The 15,014-nt window shown below is 38.5% G+C and overlaps 1 protein-coding gene across 1 annotated transcript; it reads left to right on the top strand.

The window, feature by feature from the left end:
• Positions 1-204: 204 nt before the first annotated feature.
• Positions 205-14,547, top strand: noc4l (nucleolar complex associated 4 homolog). Its single transcript, XM_038299346.1, has 15 exons — positions 205-563; positions 663-783; positions 2,579-2,685; positions 3,555-3,662; positions 3,797-3,946; positions 4,041-4,143; positions 4,283-4,317; positions 4,398-4,448; positions 4,536-4,647; positions 6,985-7,045; positions 7,179-7,289; positions 7,395-7,558; positions 7,719-7,801; positions 11,987-12,100; positions 14,217-14,547. Exons 1-15 carry the CDS (start codon positions 423-425, stop codon positions 14,334-14,336), a joined length of 1,581 nt encoding a protein of 526 aa, XP_038155274.1. The 5' UTR covers positions 205-422; the 3' UTR covers positions 14,337-14,547.
• The last annotated feature ends 467 nt before the right edge of the window (positions 14,548-15,014 follow it).

The raw sequence follows: 15,014 nt of genomic DNA, 5'->3' as shown, positions 1-15,014 counted from the left end.
TTTTACTTAAACATAAATTAATAGAAATTTCACCTTATGCAGCTATCTTAATATATTTAAATCCCTTGCCCTGTTTTTTATTTCATGCTTTTCTGTGGCCCCCATCAAAACATGCTGGCCCCCTCATACCCCCCTGGTACATTTGGTCTAGAACCGCCAATGCATTTGGTTGATGAAGGATCCCTGCAGTGGCCCGTGTAACGTTTAAGTCCGCAAAAAAGTAAACGACACTGGACAAAAGCAAATAATTAAGTAAAAATTCTGTTCATTTTTTCCACTTTATGTGACCCTCGGATCCGTTGTCTTCCAAATCAGATTTAATCACCATTCTCAACCCGAACTCTCATCTGCTGATCTGTTTCGCGTGAGTTGTTTAACCGATTTTCCAGCAGACACGCGAATGCACCACAGATTCAACAAACATGGCGCCTTCCAAAAAGCGCAACGTGAGTTCTAAACCTCGTGCTAAAGAGGACAAAACAGATTTGTTAGGTATGGTTGATCGTTTACTCGAAAGCAGAAAACATGCCAACGACGTTTTTGATATTATTGAGTCCCTTCAGGTGAGAAAATGTTTACATTTTAGCATCTTCCGAACACAGGTTGTTACGTTCTGCTAATTCCAGCATGCTTACCCACATTTTCCCTTTGAATTCACACAGTCAGATAAAGATAAGGATGTTATCTGCGCTATTAACGCCTGCTGCAAGCTGTTCTGCACATTCTTGGAGAGAAAGGATCTATTTATTGGGAAACTCCCTGGAGAAGATGAGGCTTTGAACGGTGAGAGTTCTGATCTGAAGTGATAAAAGTTTAGCACATTTTGGATTTAAGCCATACTATTTTAATAAATAACCATAATTTTCTAAGAAATACTGCCCAAAGGTTAGTAAACTCTCTTAAGTCGAGGTGTTGATTTTCCTGATTAAAAAAAAAATACAAATTTAAAAAGGGCCCCCAGCATGTTTACAGTGGACACAAACTGCTTTACGGCAGAATAAATTCTGCATACCATACCCACCTGATATATTTATTGCTAAAAAGCTTTTTTTTTCTAATTCTAAGGATTTAAATAAATTATTACAACTGGGGAAAGATTAGGTTCAATCTTGCAATGTAGTGTAAATTCAGTAGTTTGCATTTCAAATAAACACTTATAACTTGAAGCAGAAACAAATTGTTATTCATCTTTTTTGTCCGTTTTAGTTGTTTATTTATTATACTCAATTCATTGCATTCCAATTTGAGAATTTTTTGGTCAATAGATTTTTTTCTTAACAGATCAAAGTTTTCCTTATAATCACACTTTTTATTCTTTTGCATTTTGTACAATGGTTAAATTTCGTTTCTGTCTTTTGACCGAAAGAACCAAAGGATTTCTGATTTTCTAGATGTTAGGGATGCCAGCGATAAAATAAGACTGGAGAAATAATTTAAAGTTGTTAAATGGCAGGAATATCAACACTTGTCTGCCTACATTAAGAAAGTCCTAAAATTTAATGTAATTGTTTTGCATATTTTAATATTGTTGTACAAGAACATCTACTCTTCCTGAAAAATGGGCTGTTGGATTTTACTAACACCTTGTTATAAATGCTGAACTTAAAGGAATAGTACACCCAAAACATGATTAGCCTTCATTTTCTACTCACCCCCATGCTGAACAACACTCTGGAGTACTTTTTTGATATCTCAAATGCATCTGGAGATCTGGGAGGCTTCTTGCTGTCTGCTGACATTCAAATAATGGAGGTCCATGGTGCCCGAGACAGAAAGGTCCATAAAAGTCCACAAAAAACGTGCCAATATTCCTCCATACTGCTCGTCCAATGTATTCCAAGTGTCCTGAGTGGGTAGCATCCAGAATTTACTCGAAACGAAGTCATTTAGAATGTTTTTAGAGCATAAAAAGTAGTGTATAGGATTTCCTAAAAGCGCGTTCACGACGCTACGGAAACCGCGGCAGACCAAACCAAACGAAAGTGCGCATTCAGCTCGGCAAAGAACTCATGCTCTTCCTCAACACTGAAGTCCTCAGACATTTTTCTTTCGTTGTTTCTTTCTTTGCACGGGTAAACAGCACATTTCTTCTTCTACGCTTGCATTATCAGCAGAGCAGACGCTGAATGCGCACTTTCATCTGGTTTGGTCTGCCGGCTTCCGTAGCGTTGTGAATGCGCAGGCGCGCGCTTTCAGGAAATCCTATACACTACTGTTTATGCTCTAAAAAGATTCTAAATGACTTCGTTTCGAGTAAATTCTGGATGCTACCCACTCAGGACACTTGGAATACATTGGACGAGCAGTATGGAGGAATATTGACACGTTTTTTGTGGACTTTTATGGACCTTTCTGTCTCGGGCGCCATAGACCTCCATTATTTGAATGTCAGCAGACAGCAAGAAGCCTCCCAGATCTCCAGATGCATTTGAGATATCAAAAAAGTACTCCAGAGTGTTGTTCAGCATGGGGGTGAGTAGAAAATGAAGGCTAATCATGTTTTGGGTGTACTATTCCTTTAAGGTTGTTGGCCTCTGATGCTTTCAGTGATGTTTTAAAATGATTTTTTTTGGTCCAGGTGAGCACAGCGCTGAGGAAAAGTACAAGATTTTTATGCGCCACCGTTACAACAACTGTGTAGAGATGATGCTTGAGCATCTTAACCATGAAACGCATGAAGTTAAGGTGAGCTTACTTTGACTTTCTGTTCTTTCTTTTGTATGAACTCAGTTAGGTTAATCAGCATGTCACTGATAAGAAACAAAATATTCTGCATGAAATCCTTATAATTGATTTATGTACGTTTGGCTTTATAAATCCTTCATACTAATATTTTCTGCAGATTTTCTTTTATATATATATATATATATATATGCATTTTATTGTTAGACAGCAATAACTTCACTGAATACAAAATGTCTTTAAAGTTCAGTTTCATTTATTAAGGGACTAAACTGTTGAAACCAATGTGAGCTTCATCAAGATGTTTCTACAATAAGTCTTTTTTTCATCAGGGGTCTTTGCCTATGAAGCTATTTTAGCTTAGCTTTTTCTTTTTATTGAATCACTAACAGTGAGGACAGTGGAGTCTCCAGTACTAAACTTGTTATTTTTTTTAATGCTTTTCTAAGATTTCTCGAGTCATTGATGCATAATTTGGGTTATCTAGTAAGGTTACTATTTGGTGGAATCTTCGAAGTTGGTTCATAATTCCACACTGCAATATGTCAGTGACTTTGTTTATCTATGTCCTTGAATTTTATTAAATAAAGTTTTGCTGCTTTGATAATATAAGACAGGTTCTTAAGATTTCTTCTTTCTGTGAATCTGGCTGTAATCAGGCCTTATATTGCCATAGCCAACCCTGTTTTCCAAAATGAATAAGAAACTGTATTTTACATAAACCTGTATTATATTTTTTTTTTATAAAGGAAGAATTTAAGTGTTAAAAATGGAGTAAAGGTGACACAGAAAAGCAGATTAAATCTGTAAAAGGGCAAAGATTTTCTGTCATAAGGCTGTAAGCAGGAATTGTTTCTTCTGCCTGACTCTAGGAAAGTGCCCTCTGCTGCCTGATGAAATTTGCTGCAGGCCAAGGAAAGCATCCTCTGGAAGATCTGGACTGGAGTGAACATTTCAGCTTCCCAAGAGAGCTGATTCAAGTAGGAGTTTATCTGTTTTGTTATGACCGATATGTCACATGCTCCCTTTGGTGTTTTAATTAATTCCTGTCTTAGTGTACAAATCTAAAAAAAATCATGATGGTTAAAGCAATTTTGGTTTCTCTCACTGACAGACAGTAGTGCAAAGCCTCCTGTCTCAGACCTCGGACAGCTCCCTGCTGATCTCCAGGTTCCAGGAGTTCCTTGATATGGAAGACGTACGCTACTATGTAATGAGCTCCATCCGTGCAAATGTCGCCACAGTCATGGAAAAAAACAAAGGGGTAGGAAACCATCACTTTCCACTTGTACCTTTCCTTATTTCAGCATATTTATTGCACATTAATTTATTTTTTTTAAACTAATTTCTCTTTTTAGGCTGTTTTGCCAGTATATCAGGGCAATGTGTTCACTCTCATGTCCAACCTTAATATGCCGAGCCAGGACTCAGAGCTTACCAACTTCATGGTCAAACAGGAAGGTAAGTTTAATGTTTTTTAAGTTAGCAGAAAACGGCTGCTTAGATCTGATGCTTTTTTGCTTAACAGTCATCATTTAGAAGAAGTAAAAGATTATTTGAATATCTTATTCATATTACTAACCTGAAATATTATTTTTAGCTAAACACGAGGATTGGAAGGCAGCAAAACTGCACGTAAGTGAAATATTGAAAATGTTATCATTTGTCTTAAATGTGTCCTAAATTAGCCTTGTAATGGGCTCTCTCCCCTTCAGGAGCACAAACGTGCCTTTGAGAGGATGTGGCTGGGATTTCTCAAGTATAAGGTTAGATATTAGCAAAAACAGTAAATGGTTTGTCCTCCTTTATCAATTCAGTCTCACTGGGTTTGTTGATGTCTCTTTCTGCTGCAGTTGCCTAACAGCATGTATAAAAAGGTGTTGGTTATACTTCATGACTCCATCTTGCCACACATGAGCAAACCCACTCTTATGATTGACTTCTTGACAGCTGCTTACGATGTTGGTAAGTTTATTATTCTTTTCTGGTATGAAAAGTCCTAATTAAGCTTCCCATTCAGGGTTTAGGTCTGGAAATAAATATCTTGTATTGTCCCATAGGGCTCAGCTATTAATTGCATTTGCAAAATAATCACAATTTAACAAAACCAAGTTTTTAAATCACAGAGGTACTGAACTTTGACTAGGAAACTCATTTTCTTTTGACTCCAGCCCTTTAGGTTGCAGTAATATGTTTAAATTGGGGTTGCTGCCACAAAAAAGGAAGAAGCAACTTCCAGCTAGTCTGCAGATCCATCCATGCATGTAGAAGTCAGCAAGTTCCAAACAAAGATAACAGTAAAGTCCTGGAACAATATAAACTGGTGAAGCAAGGTTTCAAGGTCCTTAAAAAAACTGAAACCATGGAGTGAAACATCTACATGCTTTTGTTTAATTCAAAGGAAAAATCGAAATAAATTTGCAATGTTGGTTGAAAATAATGGCCTTTTTGATTCATCGCAAAAATGTTCAGACCTATTGTCCCAGCAGTCAATGGCCTGGAAAAAGGAAGCTTGCAAATACATAAAAAAAGGTTAAAATAAAAAATATAATGTACAAAATAAAAAAAAATATTAAAAAACTGTTGGTGAAATTGTGCTTCTGAGTAGGATGCTTCAGAATATCTGCAAATAATGTCTGAAGAATAACAGCAGAGAGGTAAACATGTATGAAGATTTTATTTCAAGGGGTGTCCAGATACAACTTTTTTATATACAATATAATACCAAAGCTTAGAGCATTGACTGATACTGACTCAATACCATATGAGAGGAAGGATCCATTATGGATCCCCTTTAGCATGTATCCACCTTTCAATGAAGAAGTGCTTCAGGCCCCGTCCACACGAAGACGAACCCTGGCCTAAACGCACAAATTTTTCACCAAACCAGCCTCTCATCCACACGAAGCCGGCGTTTCGGGGGTCTGTAAACGATCATTTTTTTATTCACCCTTCAGAGTGGGAAGATTCTGAAACGCCGTATTCGCGTTTCCATCTTTACACCCTAACCGCATTTTTTTTTTACACGCATGCGTCATAGCGTCGCCTCTAAACACGCAAGCGCGACACATCACAACAACAATGGCGCCGTTGCTGCTAATGCTACTCACCCTGCTGTCGGGCTGGTCGGGCTTACAACAGAATCTTCTTCTGGAATATCTCCAGGAAGAACAGAGCAATATCGACCACATAGTTCAGCACCTGAATTTGACTTAACCACGAAAATAGACCCGCAGGGCAACCATGTATAAATATTAGTGCGCATGCCCAACATTTCGCTTATTTTTGCTTTGGCACCACAGCGCCACTTACAGGCCTGGCATACATTTTGCAGCGTTTTCATGCATTCGTGTGGACGCTCACATTTATTTTACGTCTCCGTCTTTACGGCAAACGTTTTGGAAAATATCAGCGTTTCGTGTTCGTTTTGACTTCGTGTGGACGGGGCCTCAGTAGTGGACAAGCTTAATATTATCTATCAGTGCTGTTGTATTTATCTGGGTCTTTATCAGCTGTGAAGTCAGAGTTATCAACCTGAGATCCTTCAGCAGTGATGGCTTTTTTGTTGAACCATGGCTCTGCTGATAATGTTGCTCTTCTGATTTTGTCGCACGTTACATCCTCATCCTACAAAGAGTCCAAGTGATGACCTGCTTTTAATTTTGTAATGAAAGCCATCAGACTTTTATAGAAGATCATAAGAAGTAGAAGACCATTTAAAATGAGTTCACTATAATGCTTTAACAAGGTATACTGGTCATTAGAATAAAAACAACAAAGCACCCCACAGCATCACAGAACTTACACCGTGCTTGACAGTGAATATAGGTCCCTTTTTTCACAAATTCATCTAATTTTATGCCAGAAACACCTGAAGTGTTTGATGCAAAAAACCTCTGTCTAATATGAACAGAATGCCCCAGTTCCAGTAAAAGTTTCAGTAGTGTTCAGTAGATAAACTCTGCGTTCATGTTTGTGAAATTTATGCAGACATTTTCATAACCCTCTTATTTTGAAAAATGGCTGAAAATAGGCCTCTGTTAAAATTATACATGAACCAAACAGATTAGAAGTTGCCAAACACAGAAACCAACTTATACAAAAATGAATAAAAATTGGGGAGTAAGTGATTATTGTACCTCCTTAATTTGAGTTTTTAAAGTTCTAATGGTTTGTAGGAAGAACTTATGAAATGATGCTAAAATTGATTATTTTGAGTCTTTTGGCACATCCTAATTAAGAGTTGGAAGTAGAAATACTAACCATGATGGAAAATAAATTTATGTGATTCTATTTCAATAGGTGGAGCAATAAGTCTGCTGGCCCTGAACGGCCTGTTTGTGCTCATTCATCAACACAACTTGTGAGTATCTTTATTGAAATGCCAGATTCCTTCATTTAGCTGTAGAAAAAATACATAAATTAAGCTTCTTACCTTAAGCTTTGAATTTTAAGGGAGGATGTAACTCTTTGTAAACTGTTATGTTTGTTTGCAGAGATTACCCTGATTTCTATAAAAAGTTGTATAATCTTCTGGAGCCCTCTGTTTTCCATGTGAAGTACACGGCACGATTCTTTCATTTGGCCAATCTCTTCCTGAGTTCCAGGTAATACCATTCCTTACATGTTGTTTTATAATGACGCATTTTAGCCAATAAACACCAAACCGCATCAATGTGCAGAAATTATAAAGTGTCTGTGCTCTTCTCCAGCCACCTTCCAGTCTACTTGGTGGCTGCATTCGCCAAACGCCTGGCCCGTCTGGCTCTTACAGCTCCGCCCACAGCTCTTCTCATAGTGCTGCCCTTCATCTATAACCTGATCCGACGCCATCCATCCGCCAGGGTTCTGATTCACAAGCCCAGCTCAGGAAATGGTGAGTCATATTTCTCCTTACGGCTGAGTTTAGGTCTGTTGCAGCTTTCTTAGTCATTACTGGTAATAACTGTTTGTAAGAATCCAGTTTTAATGTGTAACTTGCTTCTTAGGATATGGGTTCAACTATGCAGTACAGTTATTTCTGTTATTATTTGCAGAGCTTCTTGAGGATCCATACGTGATGGAAGAAGAGGATCCAGCTCTTTGTCATGCTTTAGAGAGCAGCTTGTGGGAAATTAAGGTAAATGTTTTCGCTTGTGATGAAGGAGCAGCTTTTTATACACTTAACCTCTTAAAACCGGAGCCATTGTGCGCAGCTCCAAGCTGACTCCAAGCTGTCTGAAATTTTCTGCATGTGGTTGACATGATGTAGAACAAATATAATACAATAAAACCTGCCTTTTCTCAAGAATATCTTTACTACTGCTGTTCAAAAAGGACCTATAATTTCTGAGAATAAAAAGCAACAACTTTGAGTCATGTTTGAGCTGATGCAGGTTGGTCTGTGTTCTAGTCACCCAATTTTAATTTATATTAGGGCTGCAACTAACGATTATTTTAAAAATCGATGAATCGGACGATTATTTTTTCGATTAATCGATGAATCGGACAAAAAATATTTTTTATATTAACCTCTTTATTCCAAAATAAACATTTTAGACAGAACAAACAAGCACACAAGTACAGGTTGCTCATTAACTGTACTGGTGCAATATGAAAAATAAATGTTTGTGTTAAAACTACGCAAACTTACATGAGAAATGTAGCTGTACATCCACAAAATATAGGCTACTTTGTTTCATAAAGCGCAAAAAAAGAGTTTTTTTAGACTAGAAGAGTTCTGCCTTTTAAGACAGGAAAGTATAGCAGTTAAAGTTGCTACTTGAGAAAATACTGAACCCTAGAGATAAAAATAGCCCTGTGATTCAAATTATAAATTGTATTTGGAATAAAAATGAGAGAACTAGGGGTGCTAAAAAACACATCCTCCAAAGACAGATATTTACATGGGAATGTGGCATATAATTAATTGACATATTACTGATCTTGCTGGATTTTATTCTGCTTTACTTTCATAAATTGCAGGATCTTCTTTACTTTATCTTTGCCAGAAGATTTAAACTTTAAAAGCCTTGCCCACATAATTTGCAAGTTAATTTATTTATAAAGTAAATGTAAACGCTGCTTAAGCTAATTCAAATGAAATTAAAAGTAAAATAAGTAGCCAACCTTATCACTGTCTGTAACCTACTAACACGGTAAGGAAAGCATCAGATGAGCTACCTGAGAAACTAACGTTACGTTTCCCCACTTTAAAACCAAACAAACATGGTGGTTCCGTGCCATGTTAATTTCTTTTGACAAAAGTTGCATGTTATCACTTTTTTCACTTTACAAAGCGCAGGCTATTTTAATTATTGTGATCAATTTGCGCCGTCAATCCCGCTGCATGCGCGCTTCATTTGCAGTCTGGACGCTGAGGCTGACTGCAGCGCAGAGAGGGACTCCTGCGGGAGCGGGGGGAGGCGCCCCACGGCAGAGTAGGAACGATACATGCTTTCACGTAAGAGTCTCCAAAAGCCGCCAGTGACACCGAAAAAAGTAGCCAGATTTGTCGCTAGTCGCTTTTTTGAAAAATAGTCGCTGGAGGGGTCTGAAAAGTCGCTGAGTTGGCAACACTGCACCTGCGGCGCTGACTCGCTCTGCCATATTTTTTTTTTCTCCCTCTTTCAGTCAAGAGGCAGTGATGACCATAGATATCCATAATAATAAAATAAAAATAATTATTATGGATATCTATGGTGATGACGGCGCGGCGGATGACGCATTAATCGCGCGACACAACTAATCGATGTTGAAATTCGTTGCCAACGCTTTTAAAAGTCGATTTTTATCGATTTTATCGATTCGTTGTTGCAGCCCTAATTTATATATTAGGAAACTAGACGGTGTTAGCTTTGAAATAATGTGTTGCTCATGTATTTTGGGCTTACAGTTCCTAAGTTATTTGCTTTTCCATTTGGGTATGCAAAATGGGCAAGGATTACCCAAAATGAGGTGGATGTTAAGAGGTTAAATTGGGGCAGATGTTTTTTTTTGGATCAGTTCTGTTTTCTTCAGCTCTATGCTCGCTCATAGATTAGTTCAGATAAAAGCAGAAACACGCTGAACTTCAGCGCTAAATGAAATGCTTAGCAGCAGTGTACAAACTTAGTATTATCTATCAACGAATAAATCTATGCCACAGTTTCTTTAGCTGTTAAAAACAGTGTATGCTTCTTAGTTTATAAACACTGTTAGGTTCTTATAAATCTTGTGTGAGACAGATTTTTTTAATTGCAATTTAACAAAATGATATTTTTAACTCTGAGTTGGTCATATTACACAGACGTAGATTTCATCACTAAAGCTTTAGATTGCAGTAATATGCTTAGAGTTAAAAAATCTTCATGTCTATGGTGAGCTCAAAGGTACATGCATATAATATTGCATTCACAATATTGGCTTAAAAACAACAACTCAGTTATGACTTTTCTGCAAAAATATTAAAGAAATACTAAATTGAACTTTGAAAGTTTGTCAATCTTGTGAATATTCTTAACAAACAGGCAGTTTAAAACGGCATTTATAGATCATACTGACTACTATCAATTTGAATATCCAAAGAGTATCAAATAAATGAATATATTTGTGATACAATCATGTGCCTCTATGCATTGTGGAGAGCAATCTTTCAGGTCCATGAAAGGAAACTAGAATATCTTGTTTGCTGCACGGATGGTTAATATTTGACTGGTCATACATTTTCCTTTTTAGATGGAATAAAATGAAAGAATTGGTTCAGTAAGTTTAATAAAATTTCCTGAAGGTATCTGAAAGTTCCAGGAATTAAATGGTGAAGTTGAAAAAGTTCAAAGAATGTTCCTGGAAAGTATTTCAACTGGAAAGTTCAAGGACTGTAAGTTGCATTAAAAAGTTCTGACAAAGCAACTTGTAACTTTTGTGAAACATTCTGGAAAAGAATCTTATCAGTACCAGAAAACCATCTCTTGAAAGTGTTTGCTAAAAGCTAAACCTCTAAGCTCTGTAAAGTACATGTAGGTTTACCCATATGTACTCTGTACTAGGGGTGTAAATCACATCCATCATGGCGATTCGATGCAGTATCGATTTCCTGACACAATGATTCGATTATTTTCGATACTCAAGAATACACCACGATTCGGTTAATCGATTATTCTCTCTTTTTTAAATTTTTTTTTTTACACCTTACAGGCTAAACAAAGTTTCAAGTTTGAAATAAATCAATGAAAGCTGTAATATCGTTATGCTTTTTTTTTTTTTTTTTTTAGAAACAACAGCAAATAACAGAAGTAGAAAATTTGCATCAAAAAATATTGCAAAAATACTGCAGAAAATCAGTGCAATGAGTGCAATGCAATACCTCAGCTCCAGACGTCACCGCCCCTTGAGAGACGCTCCGCTGCACCTCTCCCAAATTGTAGCTGACCGCAAACAGTGCCGCAGACAGGAGGCCAGCTTGTTTTGTTTTTATGACTGAAATTGCGGAAAACAACTTTTAAAGTTTGACCCGCTAGAAGACCGAGGTGCGCGAGAACGCTGGGACCCTTTTTCCAGCTGGATCTCCTCTCTTTTTGGCCCTCATGTCCCTCCGTCGTCGGACTAAACTCGCCCCCACTTCCTCACCGCCTCGGCCGTATCTAGACCCACAGTGTGTAGCACAGACCACGCTTCAATATTGAGCATAATTTAAAAATGTCTGTGTCAAGCTTCCTGCAACACACTGCTGTAAGAGTATAACCAGGAAGCGAGGTAGGAGGGCAAAATAGGTTTAGCGCCACCGCAGCACGGGAGGGAGAATTACGCCCAGGAGCAAATGGATAAAAATAGACCGGAGAAGAAAAAAAAACATGAATCGATTATCCTGCAGACGTATCGATGCATCGGATCGTCGGCTGTTGGATCGATGCATCAATACAAAACAATTATTATTTACACCCCTAGAAAGTAGACAATAAAGTTGATTAGTTCTAAAAAATATAGCTTGAAATCTTGAAAATAACATCCAAGCAATTAGAATGGTGATTAGAACAGCTGGATTGGTATTGTGCAATAATATAGTACAGCAAGATTTGTTTTTATACTTCTGTATCTGCAAGATGGGGGGGAGTATGTTCTGTCAAAGGAGCCTCTAAGTTCTTTGAAAGTTTTAGAAAATAAAAATAAGTCATAGGCAGCACCTGGTACATTTTGAAAAGTAATCCTTTAGGAAGATTTGGGCTTAATTACAGTACATCGACCACCCTATTATCTATAGAAGCCATAGAAATATTCTGTCTACGGTAATATTAATATAATAGCAGTCTCTAAGACACTTCATAACCCTTATTCTCCTGTTTTACAGACACTGCAGAAGCATTATCACCCAGATGTGGCCAAAGCTGCAATGCTGATAAACACACCTCTATCAGAGCAAGAAGATGATATCGATGAGTTGCTGGAGATGACTGCTTTTGAGGTAAGCAAGCTTTTTCTCTTCTAACTTTCAAACCATTTTATTTTAGCTCTGTGGTTTGCAGAATGCTTTCAGTACAAATTCAAAGAACAATACTGCAGGATTTGCTGGAATTGATTAACATGATCTATAGGTTGTTAAATGTATATAGCATTACCGTATTTTCATGACCATAAGGCGCACCGTACTAAAAGGCGCAGTCTCAGTTATGTGTCCCATTTCTGTATTTAACACACACATAAGGCGCACCGGACTATAGGGCGCGTTTTTTATATACAGGTACATGTCCTCTACTACCTTTAAATACCTCTACTGCGTATTTAAAAATACAGCGGGGGCAAAACTGAGTATGACTGTGCTTTATTCATGTATTTATTACAAAGTATTAATCAAACCTGGGAGCTGACCGTGAGACAGACACATCGCAGATGACACAGCGCTGTGATTACTCCTAAATTAACTTAAAATCCTGAAACCTGCCGACGGAATATGTTCGCTTTTATTACCGGTATCCTGGTGCCTGCAGTTTAAATTATTTAGATGAAAAACACCTGCCAGCAGCCGCGGTGAACCTGGAGGCTGCCCAGCCTAGAGGCTGCTGATGAAGGGATTTCTGCTGTCGGTGCACCGCTGGTATGTGGGGGTCTGAGCGCCTCCGACAGAAATAGATAATCTGGATGAACTGACTGCAATTATTAAATTTTCAGGTGGACTTTCTCACTTAAAAACATATTAAAACTACTTTATTCCCACTGATCACAGCAAATATAGCTGCAAGATTTAGATTATTTAGATGAAAAAACACCTGCCAGCCACCGCGCTGAAGAGGAGGAGACCCGGCCCAGAGGCTGCTGTTGAATTAAGTTTTCAGGTAGAAAAATAGAGCGGGAGCAAAACTGAGTATGATTGTGCTTTATTAATGTATTAATCAAACCCATCAAAGTCATCATCCTCTGTTTCTGAATTAAAGAGCTGCGCTAAATCAGACATGCCAATTTCCCCTTCTTCGCTGTCAGTCACTTTCCGTGCAGCGCGGCTCCTCAGAAATAATGCCGGCTTTTGCGAAAGCTTGAACAACAGAGCCAGCAGACACGTTAGTCCAAGCATCTACAATCCATCCGCAAACGGTGGCGTAACTTGCCCGGCGCTGCGTTCCACTTATTGTGAAACTGTGGTCTCTGTCGGTCATCCATCGCTCCCACGCCGCTCGCAGCCTTACTTTGAACGGCCGCTTCACACCGATGTCGAGCGGTGGAAATTCCTTTGTCAGACCTCCCGAGATAACGGCGAGCACAGCGTTAATTTGATTCACCATGTTTTTCTCATCAGCTGTGAGATGGGCACGCATGGAGTCACAGATTAACAGCGATGGTGATGCGTGGAAAAAAACACCTGTTCTCCTCACATACACCTGCCTCAGCCACGATTTCATCATCTCCTCATCCATCCAGCCCGTTTCATTTGCGTTAATATCATATGTCATCAGAGCGATGTGTCTGTCTCGCTGTCAGCTCCCAGATCAGCTTCTCTGATTGGTTGATGCGGCGCGTCCAGCAGCAAAACTTCAATTTTTCCATCTCGAGCAGCAGCAGCGCGTTGGCAGATGCTTAAACGCTCCTGCTGCTCAAAACGCGCTGCGGGACCTTTTGCTGCGCCTATACGCGCGTCAACCATTGACTTTGCATGTAAACTCGCTGCTTCTGCTGCACCTGCTGGGTCCGGTTCACACCGATGTCGAGCGGTTGAACAGCGAGCACAGCGTTAATTTGTTTCCCCATGTTTTTCACATTAGCTGTGAGATGGGCACGCATGGAGTTACATATTAACAGCGATGGTGATGAGTGGAAAAAAAACACCTGGTCTCCTTACATTCAGCCACTCTTTCATCATCTCCTCAATGAGGTGGTCTCAAAAGTCGCAGTTACAACACACATAGGGCGCACCGCACCAAAGGGCGCACCGCACATTTTGAGGATAAAAAAAAAGACATTTTAGGGGGGCCTTATAGTCGTGAAAATACGGTAGTTATTCAGCACTGAAGTATAAATTAGAATTGAAATGCCAATGTTTTCAAAATCTCTGGCATGAATGGGAATTTATCCATTGTTCTTGTTTTCAGCTAATGGAGCGAGACCTGAAGCCGTCCTCAAACCAGAGTGTCCCAATGGAGTTTGAGATAGCTACATATTTACTGAAAGGAGGAGGAGAAGTGTTAGGACAACATTTCTGTCTAGTTTAAAAGAAGTTTTCAATAAATCTGATGAATGCTTGAAATGGTTTGGAGCCACAGAGACGATGGACAGACTTAACCTGGAAAACTGCCTCCTAACTTTTTTTTAGGTCTTGAGGAAAATGATTGTTTTGTTTTTAACCTTGACTTGTAATGATAATTTTCTACCCATATATCAAAAGTTTAAGTGGTATATAAATATGAAACATTTACATCTACAGCTGAGTTATCTCCTTTTTGACTAAATGTTAACATGCAGCACATTTAATGCCTTAACTCCACCCTAGTTCTAAGGTGCCATTGATGATGATAAAATGGTGTGACCTAAGAACCCTGCAAAATAATGCAATTATTAGATTTCACTTAGAAGGTATTTTGATATTTCTTGTGAACCAAAGGGGCTAGGCAAGTGAGAACCACCTAATTAAGCAATGATGAGATAGATCTGCAGTCTCCATTGATGATGATGATGCATTGGCAACAACCCCACATTATCCATATGTTTGTAAATGTATCTTGCAAAGTCTCATCCAAACAAAAGGTCAGACAAATTGAGGCTTAATTAGGCAAAGATTTCCAGAAATGCAAACTCAATCCCTTATATTGGATTTGTTCAAAAGGCTGCAAGTCATCCTTGTTAAGGAGAATTAGTTTTCACTGAACCACCAGGTTGATTACAATAAACGA

This window comes from Cyprinodon tularosa, unplaced genomic scaffold, assembly GCF_016077235.1.
Source record: "Cyprinodon tularosa strain WSP-4 unplaced genomic scaffold, ASM1607723v1 ctg425, whole genome shotgun sequence".
Taxonomy (NCBI): domain Eukaryota; kingdom Metazoa; phylum Chordata; class Actinopteri; order Cyprinodontiformes; family Cyprinodontidae; genus Cyprinodon; species Cyprinodon tularosa.
The sequence above is the reverse complement of the archived record's forward strand: the minus strand, read 5'-3'. Positions and strand labels throughout refer to the sequence as shown.

Bases quoted from the DNA above. Each gene is read 5' to 3' on its own strand.
- noc4l (XM_038299346.1), top strand. From the start codon at position 423: ATGGCGCCTTCCAAAAAGCGCAACGTGAGTTCTAAACCTCGTGCTAAA. The intron at 784-2,578 runs GTGAGAGTTCTG...TTTTTGGTCCAG, and splicing joins AGAAGATGAGGCTTTGAACG to GTGAGCACAGCGCTGAGGAA. The intron at 4,449-4,535 runs GTTAGATATTAG...TTTCTGCTGCAG, and splicing joins TGGGATTTCTCAAGTATAAG to TTGCCTAACAGCATGTATAA.